The sequence below is a fragment of the Lycorma delicatula genome, chromosome 2, assembly GCF_047948215.1.
Source record: "Lycorma delicatula isolate Av1 chromosome 2, ASM4794821v1, whole genome shotgun sequence".
Classification (NCBI taxonomy): domain Eukaryota; kingdom Metazoa; phylum Arthropoda; class Insecta; order Hemiptera; family Fulgoridae; genus Lycorma; species Lycorma delicatula.
In genome coordinates, this window is record NC_134456.1 from 3,699,492 (window position 1) to 3,720,388 (window position 20,897).

General features: G+C 29.1%; 1 protein-coding gene across 7 annotated transcripts in view; it reads left to right on the forward strand.

Annotated features, from left to right (window-relative positions):
* Window positions 1–20,897, forward strand: part of LOC142320431 (dnaJ homolog l(2)tid, mitochondrial-like) — a 106,410-nt gene that overhangs the window by 60,351 nt on the left and 25,162 nt on the right. For 2 of the 7 annotated variants that reach the window (XM_075358188.1, XM_075358185.1), the window contains one exon: window positions 2,175–2,305. The exons of 1 other annotated variant lie outside the window; for it this stretch is intronic. Coding sequence is in view for 3 of the 6 variants with exons in the window: in XM_075358185.1 (XP_075214300.1) it covers window positions 2,175–2,275 (101 nt within the window). In the remaining 3 variants the exon portion in view is untranslated. Of the gene's footprint in view, window positions 1–799; window positions 881–2,174; window positions 2,306–3,511; window positions 4,175–4,823; window positions 5,545–20,897 lie in introns of those variants that run through there. 4 more of the 7 variants (XR_012755384.1, XR_012755385.1, XM_075358183.1 and 1 more) reach the window with 4 other exon arrangements.

Genomic DNA, 20,897 nt, shown 5'->3' on the forward strand with positions numbered 1-20,897 from the left:
ACAAATAGAAAAAGCACATCCTCAAGTTGGAGGAGGGATTTGTAATCCCCCCCTCTCGCACATAGCTTCAAATCAAATTGATTTCCCACCATACAGTACTAAGCCAGTGACTACCACTTGTTCCTGCATTTAAAGCAGCACCTTGGTGGTCTGTGCCTTGGTAACGGTGACAGCAACATCAAGAACAACAGCCATTCAGCGATGGTTAACTTTTCAGGCAGCAGATTTCTATGAAGCTGGATTGCAGAAGCTAATCACACTATATTATAAGTGCCTAAATCTAGGTCGGGATTATGTAGAATTGTAGGTTAAGATCCAGGCTTTCAGGTTAAATTGAAGGATAAATTCTTTCAATAAAATTTGCTTGTTTATTGTATCAAAGCGGTTCTTGTAAAAAAACATACTTCATTTCTATTACCTCAACAAATTAATAGTACATGCAAAAATGGAAAAATCTGATTAGTTCAAAATTATAGGTTAATTTATGTGTGGAAGATCATTCTGCCTACTGAAATTTTCATTGCTGTATGATTTAACCGACATAAATTTCTTCAAATGTCTACTATACCCTCACTTTTCATCAGAACTTTTTCTTATAAAAAAATTAGCTTGTTAAGGTTATGATAAAGAACATTTCAATGGAATATGTTGATTTTCAGGGGAAAAAATTATATCAGAGCCATGACCATTGTTTTATAATTTCCTTGCGTTTATAATTTTTTTTTTTTTGTAGAATTTATTTTACATTGATGTCTTCAGACAGCCATATTACAGAATGATTTGTTTTTTCTATTTTTAGTGTTAAAAGAATTCTAATTGGATCAAGATAGTTTGAAATACCATTTCATCTTATATTATTTTATCGAAATTTAATTTATAGGTAATTTTAAAAAAACATACTATAAACATGTAAAGACTTAGAGATTTATAAAAGACATAAATATATATATATATATAATAAATAAAATATACAACATATATGTATATATTATTATATTGTATGTTTATGTATTGTATTGTGTGTGTGTGTGTGTGTGTGTGTGTGTGTGTGTGTGTGTGTGCACGCGCACATACATATACTAATTAAGTATGTGTATGTGTATACACACACACATGCATGATAAAATATTGTTAAATTCTTGTATGACAATTGTTAAATTCTTGTATGACAATTGTTAAACACTGTATTGACACATTGTTGAAACCAATTTATACAAAACGTTTGTGCTTTTCTAAATAAAATTGATTTATACTTATTTAACGTATTTACCAGTGAAGACAAGCAGCAGCACATTTAAACATCATTGTACTTATACATATGACTGTATTGGCTTATCCAAGATACAACTTAAAACCCCTACATAATCTTCCCTAATAAGAGGGAAGGTTTATAGTTTTCCAGTATGTGAGCAGTGCCAAAGAGAGTGAAAAATTTGTCTCTACCAAACTTATAAAAAATACTGGAATTGACTTTTAGCTTTTATTTCTAGGTTTTCTGTGAAAAAAAATAGGTAGAAATTCCAGGAGATTTTTTTTACTTTAATTATTTTTAGATCTTTTTTTAAGATTTATATTTAGTTTTAATTAATTTTTTGTACTGCAAATTATTGTTTGGCAATTAAAATGTCCGTCTAATTAGTAGTAGATTTTCATTTTTTTTTTTTTGTAAAACTGTTCTTGAATGATTCTCTTTCTTTCTTTCTAATAAATATTAGTCCATCTGTAATGTAAATTTCAGATGACTAATTCCCAATTTCTATGAGTGCGATAAGATCCAGCTCGCTTATTAAATAAAATTTTTTAATCTGACATGTAATAGCTTTTCTTTGAAGATAGCTCTAATTTTGTTTACGGTTGATAAATTTTTCTATACAGCTGTATTTTGACAATATGTATCTAATTTATAAAATATATGACTATTTAATTCATCCTTGTAAATGTGGGTTTAATGGTGATAATATATTTTCTGATCGTTTCATTTTTGTAAGGAACTTGTTATTATGTAAAATTATTTTTCTGGTATATCTGTTTTGTTAGTAATGATTGGGTTACTGCTTTGCAGTGATGTAAAAAAAAAAATTAATTTAATAATAATATTACAGAAGTTTTGAGGTGTTACTGGAAATCTAATAATGATACAGAGCTAAGGTGGGATTTTTTCTTCTTTGTTCTAGGAAGTAAAATTCTAAATGAACAACCAATGGCAGGCTCGGAAGCTGACAATGAACAGGAAACAGGTTTTTTGACAAAGATAAAGAAAGCTATTTTCGGATGAATAGCTTCAATTTATTTCATTAAAAGAATTGTGAGTTTTTTTTAATTATAGATAATATGTTTATCTACATATTATGATGTAAGATACTGAAATAATTTTAAATTAAAATGAACAAAATTGTTTATTCAGAAATATTCTGACAACAGCCTGCTGTTGTTTGTTCATCTTTTCTTTGTGACCTCAGTTTATGTGTTGTAAATCTTGTTGTATAGAGTTTGGTCAAAAAATGTTATATACAGTTATGTCCTTCGTTATTAACCCTTTGGAAGCCATCGATTATAAACTGTTATCCTTTGTATAATTCTCTATTAACACTGTCAGTTGTATTTGAATATGGTAATCGCAGTAGACTGGTATCTATTTATCTCCCTCCATTTCTTCTAGTTTTGTCTTAAAATAATTAAAAAATTTAACTTCAATATAAAACAAAACTTTTCTAATATGTAAAATGTAAGAATAAATATAATAATAGAACTGGTAGAGTTTAGCGCATATGTCAACAATCTTCTTTTTCTTCACCTGATTGTCTCCTTTATTTGACTGAGAAAAGTTTTGAATGTTAATTGTTTTGCTCTCTCCAAGGAAAAAGAATTTGAAGGGTTCAGTATTCTGAAAAGTAATGAAGTTTCATCGGTTTAAATAATACTACATAGAACTCGGCTAAATTGTACTAGTTAATTTTTTATTTAAAGTCTGTTTTTCCATGAGAATCAGCAATGAACATTTTATAACTGTAAACTTTTAAAATTACAAACTAAACCAAATTTTTAATGAATACATTATTTTTAATATTTTACTTCAACATTTCAAAAACTTATAGTTTTAAATAAGATTGTATTAAATAATTACTGTTTTATTTATTATTAACTGTTTTTCTTGGAATTGTCAAGTGATTAGTATGTAACGCCTGTTTGAAACAGACTTCTTTGATTTCGTGCAGTAATTTTGTTGTGATTGTCTGTGTTATAGATTATAAGAATAGTTTAATCATTTTATACAAATTGTAACAATTTCCTTTGCATATTAGGAAATAGTTCTGTATTTAATGATTTTACAAACTTAATTTAGTGTAATTGTTTACCTACAGGATAAATATTGATATATTTGTGGAGTTTTATGTTTTTCTAAATTGTAGAAGCACAAGCTTCTAGTTTATGTGATGAATTTAATCATGTTAAAATTTTTCAAAATATTTAGCAAGATTGGTTTTTAATCAAATTATTTTATTGGTTTTAGATTAAAAAAAATAAAAATATGAGGATGATTAAACACTACATAATTTCTGATAACCTGAAAAATAAAACAATAAAATCACTGGTAATAAATCTTATTCGTTATGTTCTTCAGTACATCAAGAAGCATATGGCTGTCTTAAAAAAAAAGTATAATCTCGTTATGCCATCCATTCTGTTAAATGTTTGTAAAGCAGCAGTTGATGAACCTGGCTCATTTCTTAAATTAATTATGATACAATCGAGACTATTGATGATTACATTGTGTTTACAGCATTGATGTTATAAGTGACATTGCTGTTAGAAATTTGGATTGACCCTACCAAAACAAAAAAATAATAACTACAATATCTTTTAACCACAAAGGAATTTCACATATAGAATTTATGAAAACTGAAACTAGTTTAAAATGAGTAGATGAGAATATGTGTGTTTATGAAACATATTAAGTGCTGAAGAAATTTTGGAAACCAACCCAGAACCAATAACATGGGATAGTCATGAACGATGCGTTCAGTTTTACAACACATTATCTGCTCTGGATGCTGTGACTGTCAACTCTTTACTCTGGTGAATACTTGGAAGCCAGCATATAAGTGAAGTTAATTGGTGGTGTGAAAAGTACCTGAAAATGACAAAGATATGGAGAAATAAATGGTTCATGTAGGTAACTTGTGTGTATAGTTTACCGTGAAGTAGATCAATTCACTGATTAACCGTGCATTTGTTATATGCATTATAAAGAAAATTATTTTTTAACATGCTTCTGATATTTTTCATTCTATTTGTTTTCCAAAATAAAGATTTTTATTTTTAAATAACAGTTCATTTAAATTAAAATAAGTTTAAAATAAATAAACTTAACACATTAACATAAATTTGAACCATTAACTTTATTAATATTTAGAGTAGATAAATGAAATCTAAGTTAGTAGTGGTAGCCTCAAAGTTTTTGTGGTCCTTGAAGATCGGACTTTTGACAACCAAAATAACTTGCATATGAAAAGATTGAAAAAATGTTTGTTTACATGTTGATTTTTTTTTTAATACAAAAAACCTATTGTAAATAATTTCCCCTCCAATTTTTGTGCAATTTTTTATGCAAAAATAAATTACATTTTTCTTCTTAAGTGTTGTTGAATATTATACCTTTCAAAGGCCATCATCTCATTTAGTTTCCTATGTGTACCAGAAACATTAGCCGGTCAATTGGCTGTGGTACTTGTTATTTCATATTTTAATATTAATGTATGTATTTTATATGCAATTTTTATATTAAAAATGCAACATGTCAGTTTTGTTATGCATTTTTTCAGGCAGCAAGGTTTGTGTGGAGGAACCACAAGATTTACTAAACAGCGTAAGATCGGCACTGTGCACTGGCATTACTAACAGTGAAGTTATTGGGAAAAAAGTTGCAGACGATTTAGAAGAACAACCTTCTGATACTAAACGAGGACAAATGTCTTAAAATCATAATTTTATGATGTTTGCCTTTTTTGTCTTTACTTTTTGTTATCTTTTGTTGGCATCTTCCTCCTTGTAACCATATAGTAGAGATATCTTGTTAATATTTAAAATTAGGTATGCAAATCTGTATTCTGAAAATGTCTTGTAGTACAGTGTATATTTTTATTTATCCTTTTGTTTATTATTGTATTCAGCTAATAAAGTTATTTTTAAATTATCAAATGACTTGTTTAGTGAAATGGAAAAAAAGATTTATCTGAAAATATTGGATTATTAACTAATAAGTTTTTTAGTATCACTAGCATACTATCGCTAAGTATATAATTTCATTTAATATTATAAATGAAATGAATAGTTTAAGATGTTTTTATTACTCATGATTTTGGAAAAATTTGCCTATTATTGATGTAAAGTTATACTTTATATATTATTTTTTGTTGTAGATGATCTGTAAAATTTTACTGCTACATCGTAGCATTTAATGTTACTGTAAGATACGGTTATTTGTTTGGTTGCAGTTGATGTAATCTATTATAAGTAATTAAATATTGAATTTGTTACAGATAAGTCTCACATGTTTTGTTTATTCTTATCCTTTACTGCCATATGTATATCTTTTTTTAAATTACTCAGTCTGAAAGGAAATTCAAGTTGGGAAAATTGAGAAAGTTTTGATATCAAATATGCAGATTCTAATTGAGGAGCTTTTGTAGAAAACAATACCTTTTTTTATATTGGGTAGTTTTTTTTTTATTATTAATAGTCACAAAAATAAGGAATTTATTTTACAAGTCTTTGTAACGGTACAACTTTAAACTATTTTTTACTGAAATGTCCATTTTTACAGAAGTCCATTTTCTGCAGTGTAGGAAATCAAGAAAAACATTCAGATTACAATATTAAAAAAAAAAAATGATCATCATATCTATTATTAAAAGATCTCTAACCTGTCCTAAAGTTTATAATATACAAGAAAAAGAAGTAAAAAAACTTTAAAAAAAAATTACAGAAACTGTTAAAACCTAACAAAATGAAACACAGTAGTATTGTAAAAGAATCTTCAAAAGAAAGTTAGAAAATTTATTCTTAGAAATGAATACTTTATTTACATAAATCTTGATAAAAATCATGATTTTTTTCATCCGTGTAATCCAGCATTGATAGATATTTTCATTAATAATTTTATTTTATGTATTTAATGCCGGAAGTTTATCTTAACTGGCAATATGTCTATAACTTTTTTTTTTTTAATACAGATTGTATTGTCCAGTCTTCTAATTCATTGAATACCTTGTTAAACTTTTAGGAAGTTGCCCTTTAGAAACATGTATCCACAATATTTTGGTGATTTGAAATTTTAAATTTATATGAGAATCAGCAACAACTCCAAAAAAGTCTTCTTTTTTCTTTAAAAAGGTGAATTTATTTTAGTTGATCTCACAACTTCTTGTACTTCATTGGATATCACACTTAGTTTCCTTTTCTCTATGAGACCAAAGTCTCTATCACATGATAACTGATCAGACGTGAGAAAATTTATGTCGATGCTTTTAAAGTACCCTTTAGTTACTAAATAGATAACAGCCATCACTAGCATTCAATTCTTTATTTTGCCTGACACAGCTGTCACTCTGCCTCAAGCTTTTTCTTCACAGAAAATTGTGATTGAAAAAAGTATAAAAAAATATCATTGCCTTCACTACCAGAAATTCCCTCATTTCACATACACATATAAGTAATTCCCAGAGACGCCAACATAGATGCATAAGTTGTAGTAAGAAAGTTGGCGCATGTAAAACATGTTGCTGTCAGTCAATGTAGGGAAAAATAATACCTGCTGCAAGTCCGTTGAAATACAGCAAACATCACTTTGCAGTAACTGTGATTCATTCATACTTCTGTTCATCAGATCTAAGACTTTTGTAGCCTTTCTTTGATGTAAAGTTAGTCGAGATCTAAGGGTAAACTGTTCAGCAACTATTTACTCCCTTTATTTTTGTAGTGTATCTGTCACAGACTACATGCATCTGTTTTTGAGATTCCAAATGACAGCTTACAGTAGCGCTTCTTAAATGCATGTTGATCTTTAAATGCACAGTACATCCTATAATAATTTCAATCAGTACTAAGACACTGTTTTGTGCTTTTACTTTTTCCATAGTGGCTTTCCTGTCGAGGGAACCTATCAATATGCTCACAAACAAGTTTACAGTCTTCTTTAGTGAATTTAAGTATATGTTTGTGAGAGTTAAGATTTTTTCCTCTGTTATCATTGTATGAAGTATTCCCAATTTTCTTTTTATGATTAAGTGTTTGCAATTTACTCCTTTGTTGAGGCTGAAAATTTCTTTAAATGATTTTGTACAATGTCCAGAACCTGTAGGAACAGTATAAGTTATTGTCGATTGCCGCTTACTTTCGCTTGGATCATTGTATGTACCATGTCTCTGCTAGAAACTGGGGTATGATTTCAGTACGATTCATCAAATAAGTACCTTGGTGTTCATCTGATAATTTGTATAGTTCCAGAAATAGCATTTCCTTCACTTCCTTTGACAGTTCTTTACATTTGTATTTACACTTACAAGCGACCTGAAAATTAAAAAAAATTAACCTGTGATAATGTGGATTATTTTACATAAATATGTAAGTAAATGCAAAATTAAAGAATAAACTTTTTACATTTTATTTTTTAATTTAATTTAAGGTAACTGCAAAGATCAAACAATAAAATTAAATTATTTGCTAATAAGTAGCATATTAAGTAGTATGTAATAGTAAACAGGAATGTGTATAATACATTTTAGGTTAACAAAGAAATGTACTTACTTCAGCAGGAGGTGCTGCTTTTCTTGGTTTCTGTTTACTCTTTGCAGTTGAATAAGGCTTTCCCTGTAATTTACATTTTTATTAATAGATGATTTTTTTTTTCCATTCTATTTCAGTAACCAAAACAACTCACTTTAAGCTAACTAGTCAAAAGTACTCCACACAAAACCTCAATGGCTACTCGGCAGTTATACTATCTCCAGAAATTCAACTGGAGTTGTACACGCTGTTCTCTAGCACTTTCTGCTTAAAGTACAAGATATTTTGGCACACATTCAATTTTCTAATGAACTGCCATCATTACGTAGAATAATTTCAGTGAAAAAACAACAAATTTTTTTTGGCACATACTGTTTTTCACAATCCTCAATTTTTGCCATATAACTATCAGTTGTTGTATGGTTTTCCAGTTACCTCTTTTGGTTTGAAAACTACTTACTGTTGTATTGTAAAATACATTTGAGATGTTTTATCAATCCGACATTTGTTACTGACCTTAGCGCATCTGTATCAACATAAAATTTTGATTTTATAATTTTACTGCCATCGCTTTCATTAACAAACTCTATTTTCTGTTGCTGAATTTGTAAGCGCATCTTTAGAGTAATTTTTAGAATTATGCTTCACACAAACTATAATTGCCATGTTGAATTGCTAATTTTTTTTTACATTAGCTGCAATTAATCATGGAAAAATTACTGAAAACTTGGAGTAAAAATGTACCAGCAGAATGGTAGTAGAATACAGGAAGCATATCTCTTGTTGCGTTCTTGATTATATAAGTTCAGCTTCACTTTTTATATAATTTTATATAGGCTTTTCATAGATTAGTTCTTCATATTCCTTATGGTCTTATTCTTTCACTTATAAAGACAAAGCCGCCCCCCCCCCCCCCCATTATTCTTGTGATGAAAAAAAATACTGATTTCATGATTTATAATTTTTAATTTCTTATTGCAGTGAAATTTATTAATGAATTTAATCTTCACCAAATTAACGGTAACATAAACTGAGAGAGTAAATTCTACTATTACCTTTCACTTTAGTAACGTTTATAATGGAAGTGGCTTGGTATACAGTCAAGCATTTTATTTTAAGTTATTTCTCTGTAATCATATACCGGGTAGCAATCTCCTTTTAATTTCAAATAAACAGAGGTTTTTAGTTTTATCTGTACATTTATGTATTGCTACAAATACCTCATCGGCATAAACATGTTGATGTGCAACAAAAAATGTTTTTGCCATACCATGGATATCAGTTTACATGCCTTCTCTAATTCAAACAAAACTTTAAAATGTGATAGTTGTGGAAAACATTGGTAAATTTCCCCCTTGTTTTAAAATGAGTATGGTTGCTCTTTTAATACAGCAAACAATGAGGGCAACAAACCAATTATTATACCATTTTTATGATTATACTGAGAGTAGTAATGACTTTTTTTGTATATCAGCACTGTTGTGAATCTTAAAAGAAAATGATTTCTTTCATCGATGATACTTTAAGTAAAAGCTATTGTGAATTTGACAGTTACTACAACTGCGGTTATTTTTAAAATCCTTTATGATGAAATATGTTTTGGAAAAATAGCCACAGAAACTAGTAATTATTTTTTAATATTAAAAAAAACTGGTTTTATAGTAACTAAAGAATGATTGTTGAAAATTAAATTTCAACTTTTTTTTGATAGTACTATTAGAAATTAACTGCTGATAGCATAAAAATTATGTGGTCGGTATGATATTTTCTTTATAATTTTAATGTAAACAAAACTCTAACCGTGTTGAGATTCTCTGAAATTTGTACCGTTTTCCATTTGTACAATACTGGTTAATGATTAAAATATATGCATCATCACGAAAGGTAATAAATACATGATAGAATGGATTCCTAAAAAGTAATCATTACTTATAAATATTTTAAGTTGCAAGAAACATAATATTAATGATGTTACAAGTTACATAAGGATTATTTTTGTATTGATTCCTTTGATATAAATTAATTTTTATATAAAATCAGGGACTGACATAGAAGATGCTGTTTTTTTAAAATAGGAGTTTGTTTCCCAGGGAACATAAAAGATCTTTAAAAATGTTAGATTAGTCTCCTACATATTCTCATTCAATTTGATATATGTTTAGTAATCTCTAATACTCTGCTTCAAAGATGAATTATTCATCACACCGTTAAACAGATCCTTTTAGATTTATAACTGTGTGATGTTCAGAAGAACAGATTTAGAAATAGATTTATAAATGTGTGATTTATAACTGAGGATCAGTGAGAAGTATGTGTTAAGTAAAATTACAAGTAAACAACTAAACAAAATGAAATAATTAAAAACAATTAACAGTAATTTTTTATATGCTTATAATTTTTAAAAATTGTTTAGTCCAGACCCATTTTATGCTACACTGAGAAGATGTGTGGATTATTAGCATATGCAAAACATAAACCATGTTTTATTGAGTCATATTACCATTTTTTTCAAGCCAGAGAGCACCGCAGCTCGATTTTGAGTTTCTTAATAACATTGAACAGAATTATTAATAGGTCATAAGTACAAAAAGTCTAGATTAATTCAAATAATATATCAATCTAGCAAATTGATATGACATGAAAACCCAAGCCCTTTAAAAACCTTTGCTACTTCTAATTAATTTATGTTTTCCTTAGAAGAGAAGTTTTTAAAATATTAGTAAGAACTTAATATAATAAAATATAACCCAGCAGCTAAAATGTTAAAGGAGAACATATACATAATTTTTTCTTGCATAAAACTATTCTGTAATAAAAAAACAAATAAAAATTTACACATTCTTATTGATTTACGAAGAGAAATTATTTTATTTAAAAAAATTAAATTTTCAACAATTGACTCAAACAAAAGAATATTGAATAAATTAAAATAAACAAAATATGCAATTTTGACAGATTTTTATTTAGACAACTAAATTTTCAAAAAGTGTTTTTAATTAGTGTTCGTAATAGTTTGACATCAAACACACTTGTAAATTTTGTTCAGTAATTCTCCAAGTTAACACCAATTTTCATGCTCTATAAAATAATAAACAAATTTTTATACTGTTTATCATAAAATTAAAATATCTTAAAAGTTAATAATATATAATACATAAGGAAACACTGTATGGGCACCGAGTAACTCAACAGAGCAAGTGTGTGTGTATGCAATTGTTTTTATTAGTTTTCTTTCAACAAAGCTACCATAAGTTACACAAATGTTTTATATTAAAATTGAACTATGAAAAAATTTTCATTAACTATTAATTTCATTTTTCAACTATGAAAAAGTTCTGATCTTAGCATGAACACAATTGTAACAGTGTAGTATATAGGTGCATAAAAAGTAGGAGGAGGCAGCTTCCCTATTTCTTGTTTTTTAACTCGTTTATCAAGAATTCAGTTTGGAAATTTATAATATATTCTTGGGTGTAAATAATTGAGAGTGTGTGTTTAAGTATGGAGTATAACATGGCTTATTTAACAATGGCTTTAATTAGTTTTATTAAAATTGTGATAGTATTTGAACAGCACTTTGTTATATAAGTATAACAATAAAAGAGTCTACCAAAAAAAATCACCTGATTCAAAACCGTACACCTCTGCAGATTGTACAGTAGGAGGGATATTTACCAGAAGATAATATTTTTTACACATTCAGTCCTGATGACCCCACAGTGGCCTCATAGAGAGGGAATTGCTTCATGCACATGATCCCACCTATGCGTCAAGAGCTTTTTTTTATTATATAAGTCATTCTTTTATTCTCTACCACTCTTTTTCAGCAACCGGTAAGGGTTTTGTTATTGTGTATTAGCATGGAGAAAGGATTATTGAGTTTGGTTGTGTAGTTCGTTGTTTCTTTTTTGTTGTGTTATACTTGTACTTGTACAGTTTTGTTCATACAGATCATTTTTTACAACTTCTTGTAGATTTGTTTTACAGAAAATCATATTACTGTTTTTTTTAAAATTCTATTCATTGTATTTTTATTAATTTATTTTTAAAATGTATTTAGTAATTTTTATTTATTTTTTTTTTATTTTTTGAAAATAAAACTAAAGATTTACTTTTTTTAATACTGGAATTTTATTATAGTAAATTGTAATAAAGCCTTGTTTATTTATAAAATTACTCAATCAGATTTGTTATAATTTTATGAAAGTTTGACTGATTTTGATGTAAATTTGTTTGAGCCCTAATTCATAACTATAAAAATTTGGTAAATTCTGCAAAGTGTAGTACCATATAACTTCATCTTTACAAGCATTTTAAATGCAAGCTACTTGTGACAAAGTTTATTATTTAGTATAATTTTTATCAGTTAATTTTAATTTTAATTTTTGTGAATAGTAATTTCAAAAGAAGTGTGTTCAAATAGAAGTTATCTTCTCATAACTAATGTCACAAGCCTGTGATGATTCTGTTTTTTATTTTTTGATAATTGATTCTTATGTATTTTTTAGCATTTTTTCCATCACATAAGGATTTTTTGCAAATTAAAAATTTGTAAAAAGTTGAAAAATTGCGAAAATGTGATACAATAAAATAGATACAAAACATTTTTTTCATAATAAATAAATATAATATATTCACTTTTTTGGTTTATACTTTGCATTCTTGTAGCTAAACAGCTGGTGGTCTGAATCTGAAGAGATGGGCAGGGGGCTATTTTGTGGCAATGAAAATTGCCACAAAATAAGCCTAATTTCTATTGTAGTGCATTTTTTAATTAATTTCTATGAAGTACGTCATGCCTTTGGAAACCACCCACCCGTAATGGCAGGTCAATGTTTCTTTGGACGGCTTATCCTCTGGTTCGCGCTTTTACTTCTATGCTTCTATGCTGATAGAGTTCATCTTGGTGTAACGTCCAGCAATAGTCTGCCATCATAATAGTAGCCCATTTTCCTTGATACCTCCTTTCCATTTCTTTCATGTCCTGATGAAATCTCTCGCTCATCTCTTTGATAACGGCATCAAGATTTTCAGGAAAATAGTTCACATGTGAATTTAGGAAATGAACCTTAAAGCGCATGGAACAGCCTTAAATTTTGTACTTCTGCAGCGTAATGTGAACAATTGATTTGAAATTTGAATCTTCTTATTGTCCAGAAACTTGGTTACTACATCTTTAAAGACTTCCCAGGCTTCTTTTTCTGCAACTTCCATTTGTTTCTCAAAATTAAAATCCTTGAGAAGTTTTCTAATGTCAGGACCCTCTTTTAGTTTGGCAGTTAATAAGACTGAAAATTTGTCACAGATGTATTTAAAACATTTACCACCTTTTGGTAAGGCTTTGACAAATTGCTTCATCAAGCCTAATTTAATATGCAGAGGTGGAAGGAAAACTTTATTCAGGTATATGAGAGCTTTTTAGAGCATATGTTTGGTTCCAGGTTCTAATGAAGCTCTTTTGACCAATCTTTCCTTATCCAATGATTTTATCTGTCTCTGCTATACCATTCATACAAAAAACAAGAAAACTATGTATCCTTGCTGTCCTATGAGTGTAGATATTATTTTGAGATTGCCACACATATCCATGTATGATTTTTGTACTTAATCGAGAACGAATTCCAAATTATCATAACCATCTTTTAAAAGGACAGAATGTCCGACAGCTATTGATGGATATGTATTCCCACTGTGAAGAACAACTTTGAGGCTTCTTTTGGACGAATCTGTGAACAGTCTCCAATCAGTCCTTTCGTATGGAATGTTAAATCGAGTCAAAAGTCTACGTACATCAGTGCAAAAGACTAATTCTCCTTCTTTGGAAAAATATGGAAGAATACCCTTTTCTCCGTACCTGAAGCAGGAGAATGAGGTGCCAGCTGCTAGAAAGTTCTCTTTAAATCTCGAACCAAGCAATTCTGAATTTTCTTTGGTCAGATTTAAATGTCGAACCAAATTGTTTATTTCAAAATGTGACTAAAGCTCTGGTGTACAGCTATCTCTGGGTTCATACTCCTTGATGTAATCTTCATTTAAATCACTTGTGGAACTGTCTATTTCAGATAAATTTTCTGGTGAAATTGGTACTGGTACGTCTGGACTATGAGGAATCTAGTGTAAAGCAGATGGCATATTTGGATAGATGATTCTTTTTTTATTTTTCAAATTGAAACCGTGAACACTAATGGAACAAATGTAACAATCATTGGTGTGATTCCATTTCTGTCGCACCACTATTGGTACTCCAAATCTGAACTCTTCCTGCTCACTCTTTGACCTCCGTCTAAGGACTTCCACCATGTGTAGCAAACATAGTGGGGATGCCCAAGTTTTGTCTAGATCTCCTATTTTCACTCTGAAATACGTGAGCTACACTTGTCTAACAAAAATTGTTTTTTTGCCTTTCCACCATTAACTCACCACAAATGTAACAAAAAAAATGTGCAGAATTTTTGCATCCTCTTGAAGCAATTTTGAAAATGGAAAGTTTGCTTTATGGCCTGAAAATATATTTCCACCAACAAAAGTGCGTTTGATCACAGACTGAAAAAAACTCGATTTACGCACGCTGATGGTTGAAACAGCACTCGCTGATAGTAGCTGCACAGTCCATGAGTGGTGAGCAGCCTATAAACATGTTAAATTTTGTCACAGCCTGTCGGCCAAGCTCTCCCGCCACCTTATCACCTTTAACCCAAATCCCCCCACACCCTGTTCTTCAGACCATTCAACTGTTTAGCTGTAAGAATGCATAGTATAAGCCAAAAAAGTGAATATATTATATTAATTTACTATAAAAAAGAAGTTTTATGTCTATTTTATAGTATCACATTTTTTGTAAATTTTGATATTTGTGAAAAATCCTGACATTATGGAAAAAAGTGAAGGTTATTTTCGGATTCAGCACTAAAAAATACATAGGAATGAACTATCAAAAGTTAAAAAACATTCCACAACCCAAATTTTAATTTTGTAGGCTTGTAAGCTACATTCTAAAAGATGAAAATTAATTAAAATTTATGTTTTTTTTTTACTATTTTTATAATCTTTATTGCAAATCAAAAAACTATTATTTAGAAAAGAAAGAATTTCAATGTAAATATGTAGAATTTTTTTATTTTAGAAATTATTCCATAATTTCAGTAAATTATAACCTAAAAAGACTAACCTATGCAATATTGCTCTGTTAGAATATTAAACCATTGAATAATATCCAAGAACAAATAGAAAAATATTTGCCAAGAAGCAATGTAATGGGTGGGTTACACAACTGCAGGTGTCATTTGCATGCTGCTTGCTGATGACGCACAGTGAGGTCATTGCATGTTATCAAGGTTCTGATAATCTTGGACTAAAAAAAAAACTAGTTTATATACTAATATAATTTATTTTTTTTTTAAATCAGTGCAGCAGATAAGTAAAGAAAAAATTCAGCAGTGAATGTGTTAAGGAAACACAGTAACAAAGTATTCCTATCTTGAAATGCGGTAGGACTGATTTTTTTCCACAACTAAATGAAGACACTGATGAAATCATTTTTCAGCAAGATGGGGACCTTCCCTGTCAGCTTCTAAATGAAACAAAACATTCCCTTGATGTTGAATAGTGTGTATAAAAGCCCAAGATTTGGCATTACATTTTTAGCCTCCAAGGTACCCAGACATTACATCCTGTACTTTTTTTGTGGGGATGTGTGAAAAAAAGTGTTTGTGTTCTGTAATTACCTTCTGATTTGGATGAGCTGAAAACCAGGATCACAGCTGCAGTAACTTCTGTAACAGAAAACTGTCTGCAACGCATGTACAAGAATTCAGCTATTGTCTTGATGTCATATCAAGACAATATGCCGTATGTATTATCCATGCGGCAAATGGAGGGCATACAGAACACTTATAACTTGGTAAGTGAAATTTTAAATATTTTTGAGTAGTATGTAATTTGTCTTATAAATGTAACACATTTTTATTATGGAATATATATATATATATGTTTGAAATATATATAATTCTTTTTTTTTTATAAATAGTGTATTTTAATGAGGAAACAACCAGTAAAGATTATTGCTTTCCCCCAAAATAAAAATTGTTACTGTGCACATTAACTAACAGTTATTTAAATTTGAGAAACAAAAGAAAATAACTCCCATAAGTTAAAAAAAATCCAAGCAATGGGAGAGAGGAAGTAAAGAACATCATAAAGGGATTGTAGAGAGACTTCTACCAAATACCAAATAAGATGAGTGCAAAATAATGCTATAAGTTTATTATATCTTAATTTGAAGCTATATTCCTTAACTGACATCTTTGTCAGTGTTTGCAGTTACTTTTGTGATCATATTCCTCTGACAGCAGAAGAAATAGAAATAAATTGAACAAAGTTAAAAAGGCAAAGAAAATAACTAAACAGAATCTGGAAAAAAATAACAATTGGTTTCATTAAAACAACCATGATTCTATTCTCCAAACAACATATTGCGGTAAAGTACAGGGTGTCTGGGCTAAAGATATCCAAAAGCTTATATTAAGAAAACCAGTTAATATAATTTAATTTTTTTTAATAAACAATACACTCACCAAGTTTTAATGTAGGTTAGTCAAGTTCAGTGTGTGCACCTTTAGTAGCTCAGCATTCATCTAGATGATAATCTAACTTTTACCAGGTGTGTTTAGGAGCATCTGTGGTCCTAAAACAGCTTCAATAGTCCTCTTTTAAATTATCCAAATCTCTGATTTTCTTTGGCACACACAACTTTTATTAAATCCCCAAGTAAAAAAGTCCAAAGGAGTGATATCTGGATACTAAAATTGGCTCATAATTAAACAACAACATATCAAGATAATTAGGATTGTTCTCGCCATGGTGCATTACCTCTGCAACAAAGTAATATAATAGGTGACAATCATTTGTTTTTAATGTGATGAAGGATTTGTAACTTGTACGTTCACAAATGGAGCCGCTTATGAGCATTGGAACAAGGAATTTGCAGTTTATAAATAGTCCACCTAATTGACTTCCCAGAAGTGATAGTGAATGCATTGCACATGCAAACCACAGTTTTGTCACTAACTGAAACTTTTGGATGATTTCCAGTCTGTGAGACCAACTACCAGTTTCTTAAAATCATATCCCACTGTTGAATAGACTTGGATGTAGGAAGATTGATTTCCATTCAGTTTGTACATGCTGTTGAACAGGTGAAACTGATTGAAACTCTACTTACACACTGAACCTTCTGTTGTGGGGTCCACATCTCGACTGACTACAATTGCATTGTGAGTCGGCTTGCCTATGCATGTATATTCTGATGACCTTGATAGTATGTAGAACAAATCTTGGAGGTATTTTCTGTCGATTGAGCCTACGATTAAAGATTATGATGACTGGTTTTCTAAATATAGGCCATTACTTTTGGATACCTTTAGCCTGGACAGTTGTTTAAGATTCCAGCACAATTAGTTTAACTTCAGATTCAAAAAAGATTCTTCTGTGAATTCTGAACATGTTTGAGTAAAAAGTATAGGAAATTGTTACTGAAAACAATTTGGATTTAGTAAAGAAGGAATGCAATTAGCCTAGAATGAATTATTAGTTTGGTGAGAGGTAAAGGAATAAGTATATTCTGTATAACACAGATTCATCATTTGACCATGTTGAATGGAACATAAACTTATGAGAATTCTCCAAGAAGCCAAAGAGTAAATCGAGAAGGTAGGATAAGATTAGACTGAGGAATTGTACGTGAATTAGAAAACAGCTATGAACATATAGGATGCTCAAACCAAGTGGTTTGACCTAGAGGAGGAGTAAGGCAAGGTTACTGCCTACCAACAATTGTTGAAGATATGGTAAAAATTATCTAGATAGAAGCAGTGTTGGAAGTAGGAGAATACATTTTTTGTGGTTCACACATGACTCTTGATTCTTTAGGTAAAGCATTTGACATGATTTTTAGATAAAGCACTGGACATTCAACAGATGATTTCAAAATTAGCAGAACTTGACATAAAATGGGTATTAGGAAAACTAAAGTAACGAGGTAGGAGAAAATAAGCCAGCGAATGTCTGCACTAAAAAAAAGAATTGAACAAATAAAACAATATAGGTACTATGTTAACATAAGATTGCAAACATGGAAAAAAAATAAAAACAATAACAGCACGGTAAGGAAACATTTAAGAGGAAGAAACGTAAACTCCATCTTACTTTACATAGCAAGAGAGTGTTGTACTTCTGTATGGATGTGAATCATGTAGGATCTCAGTACCTAGGTATTAAAATTTTATTGTTGCGTGTTCGTGGCTCGATCAGGATATTGAGGGACAAATAATTTAAAATATTTATACAATTACCATTTATTAGTTAAAGAACATAAATAGAAGACAAATCAATTATAACAATAATGGCAACAGCAAACAATAATAATAAACGGTGATTACAAAACAGAATTTTAAGTAATTGTCAAGATTTATTTACAGGTAGATAAATATAATTCAGTCAAAAACATTAGCATGACCATTAACACTTTTAACTATAGTACAATAAATAAGACAAGTATAAAGTTCTTTTACTGCAAATATCTTTGCTGTTAAAGAAATTTATTACATTATCTCTTTCACTTACTAACAGTAACTCAGTGAACCATTTCATGTTTTCATGTACCTTCCACACTGGAAGTACTTGTAACATCACCTTAATCATGTCGAACTTAATTCACACTAGAAATTCATTCCTTCACTCTCCTCACAGAATATTCTCGCAGAACTGATTTCGCTTAGACTGATTGTCATCTGATCTTTCCCGGAGTATTTATACTACTATCTTTACCTGCAGGACCAGACCCAACTTGAAGTGTGAGGGTGTTGTCTACCCTTACACTTTCCCATGAAATTCCAAACCTGGGTCAGGTAACTTCTCATTGAACAACATATGTTTAGGTGTGTCGTGGACAGTATTACAAAGGTCGTTTGTTAAACAAACCTTTTACCTTTACTAAAAAGGCTCATTCTAGCTTCTTATTGAATTCCTCCCATTATATTCTCTACTACTTATTAATTGGTAGGATTCCATTACTCAAGTCTGTTATACCGGTCTAGTTGCAATATAAAAGTCTTTATGTAATAAATAAATTGTATTTAGTTGTAATTGTAATTTCTTAATATTAACTTTTTTAACGTGAACTGTTATTCTTTTGTTCAGATGCTAGGTAATAATAATAATAATAATAAAGTGGCTTTGATTACAGCAGTTGTAGTAATATGAATAATATTGCCTCTAATAAATAAAATAAAAATTAATAAATAAAAGTAGAAGTAAGTTTAAGCCAGTGCAGTTCTTTAAAAGTAACTTCAACCTTTTTAATAAAATATAAAGAATGAAACTCATTCAGTAATCAATCAATTAACAGCAGGGTTGAATGTATCACTAGTTTTACGAAAGAGAAATTTTCATTTTCTACAAGTAACTGAAAATAAGCAGTTCTATAAAATAAATAATCTGAGTTTTTAAAGCTTTAAACTTCTATTAATTTGCTCTTTATTTTATTGTCATACAATAAAAATTGACTTGAGATACAATGTTTATCTTCATCTCAGTGAAGATAAACAGTATTTTTGGTAATACATCCTTTTCTGTTATCCCCTTCTGAAAAACCTACTTTGATAATTCACTTGAAAAGAAGTCTCTTAAAATTTCTTATAATTTAGTTTATAGTATTTTTCTATTTAAGTAAGTTCATATTCCCATATTATGTGATAAAAATTTGCTACAGTAAGCCAATTCTGAATAAAATACCATGATCATGAAAACACTTTTAAAATAACTGCTTATAAACAAAATAATTAATTAACATGATGATTTTGCTGGCTGTTTATAAAATGACTTATGTTGAGTACTTACATTTCATATTACACATTTATAGTTGGTTTCTTTATTAGATATTCAGAAGAAAAAAAACGGGTTAATAATGTATTTAAATAAATTATGCAACACTTGTAAAAAATTACTGCACCATTTTAATAAATCTGCTTTAAAAATGTCATTTCGGGACTGCTTTATCATAAAAAACACTTGACATGGCCATTCAGAGGGTATTGAGATTTCCCATAAATAAATGATATTTTATAGTTATTGAAAAAAAGTCATTCTGATGTAATGGTATTAAAAAATAACTAGTAATATTTAATAGTTTGAATTATGATGCCATAGATATGTATTTATCCCATAAATTTCATCGCTGTAATTGTGTAAGTTTATAGTAGAGAAGTTTGTAAAATCACAGTGTACTTAAAAAATTTTGAAAAAAGTTAATATGTTTTTTAATTTGATATGAACGAATGTTTGGTAAAAAAAGGGTTTTAGAAAAATACCAATAAAAACTGTAAAGTTTTCTTTTAATTTGCTATATTTCTGATTTTTTTTAAAGATAATATGGTTAAAATTAAAAACTTTAATATTTTCTGTTAAATTTTAGGATTTTATTTTTTTTTAATAAAATTGGTTGATTGATTCTGAGTTAATATGTAATGAGGATAAAAAACATGAGACCATCATAAAGGTTAGAAAATACGTTGCAAAATTCTAAGTCAATTTAAAAATGCATTGTGTGCTGGATTTTATCTATACCCGCATTTCCTGCCCCCAAAGAAAACCAACACCTTTTGTGACATTCTAAATATGTGTTCATATTCAAAATTGAAGTGCTGTAGTCTGTTTGACTAGAGGGAAGCAATATTGACTAAATTTACTTTACACTCTTACTGTTTATGCAGATGTCATTTGTTCTTATGTCAGAACCAAAGATGAGTTTGAAAGAATCTGAATGGCATTGATTTATTGCTAAAGAGAAATTTAGTTAAAAATAAATAAGACTAAAACAATGGTAATGAAACATGACAGCAAGGAAAATAATGATTTATTTATTAATATGGGAGAAGACAATATACCAAATTGGAAGAATTTTGTTATTTGGCTAATAAAGAACAACGAATGGATTAAATTATGGATTAGTATATTTAAATAATTCTGCTAATATCAAATATAGATTTCAGAATATTTTGAAAATATTTATGTGTTTTATGATAGTGAAACATGGACCATAGGAAAGACAGGAGGGA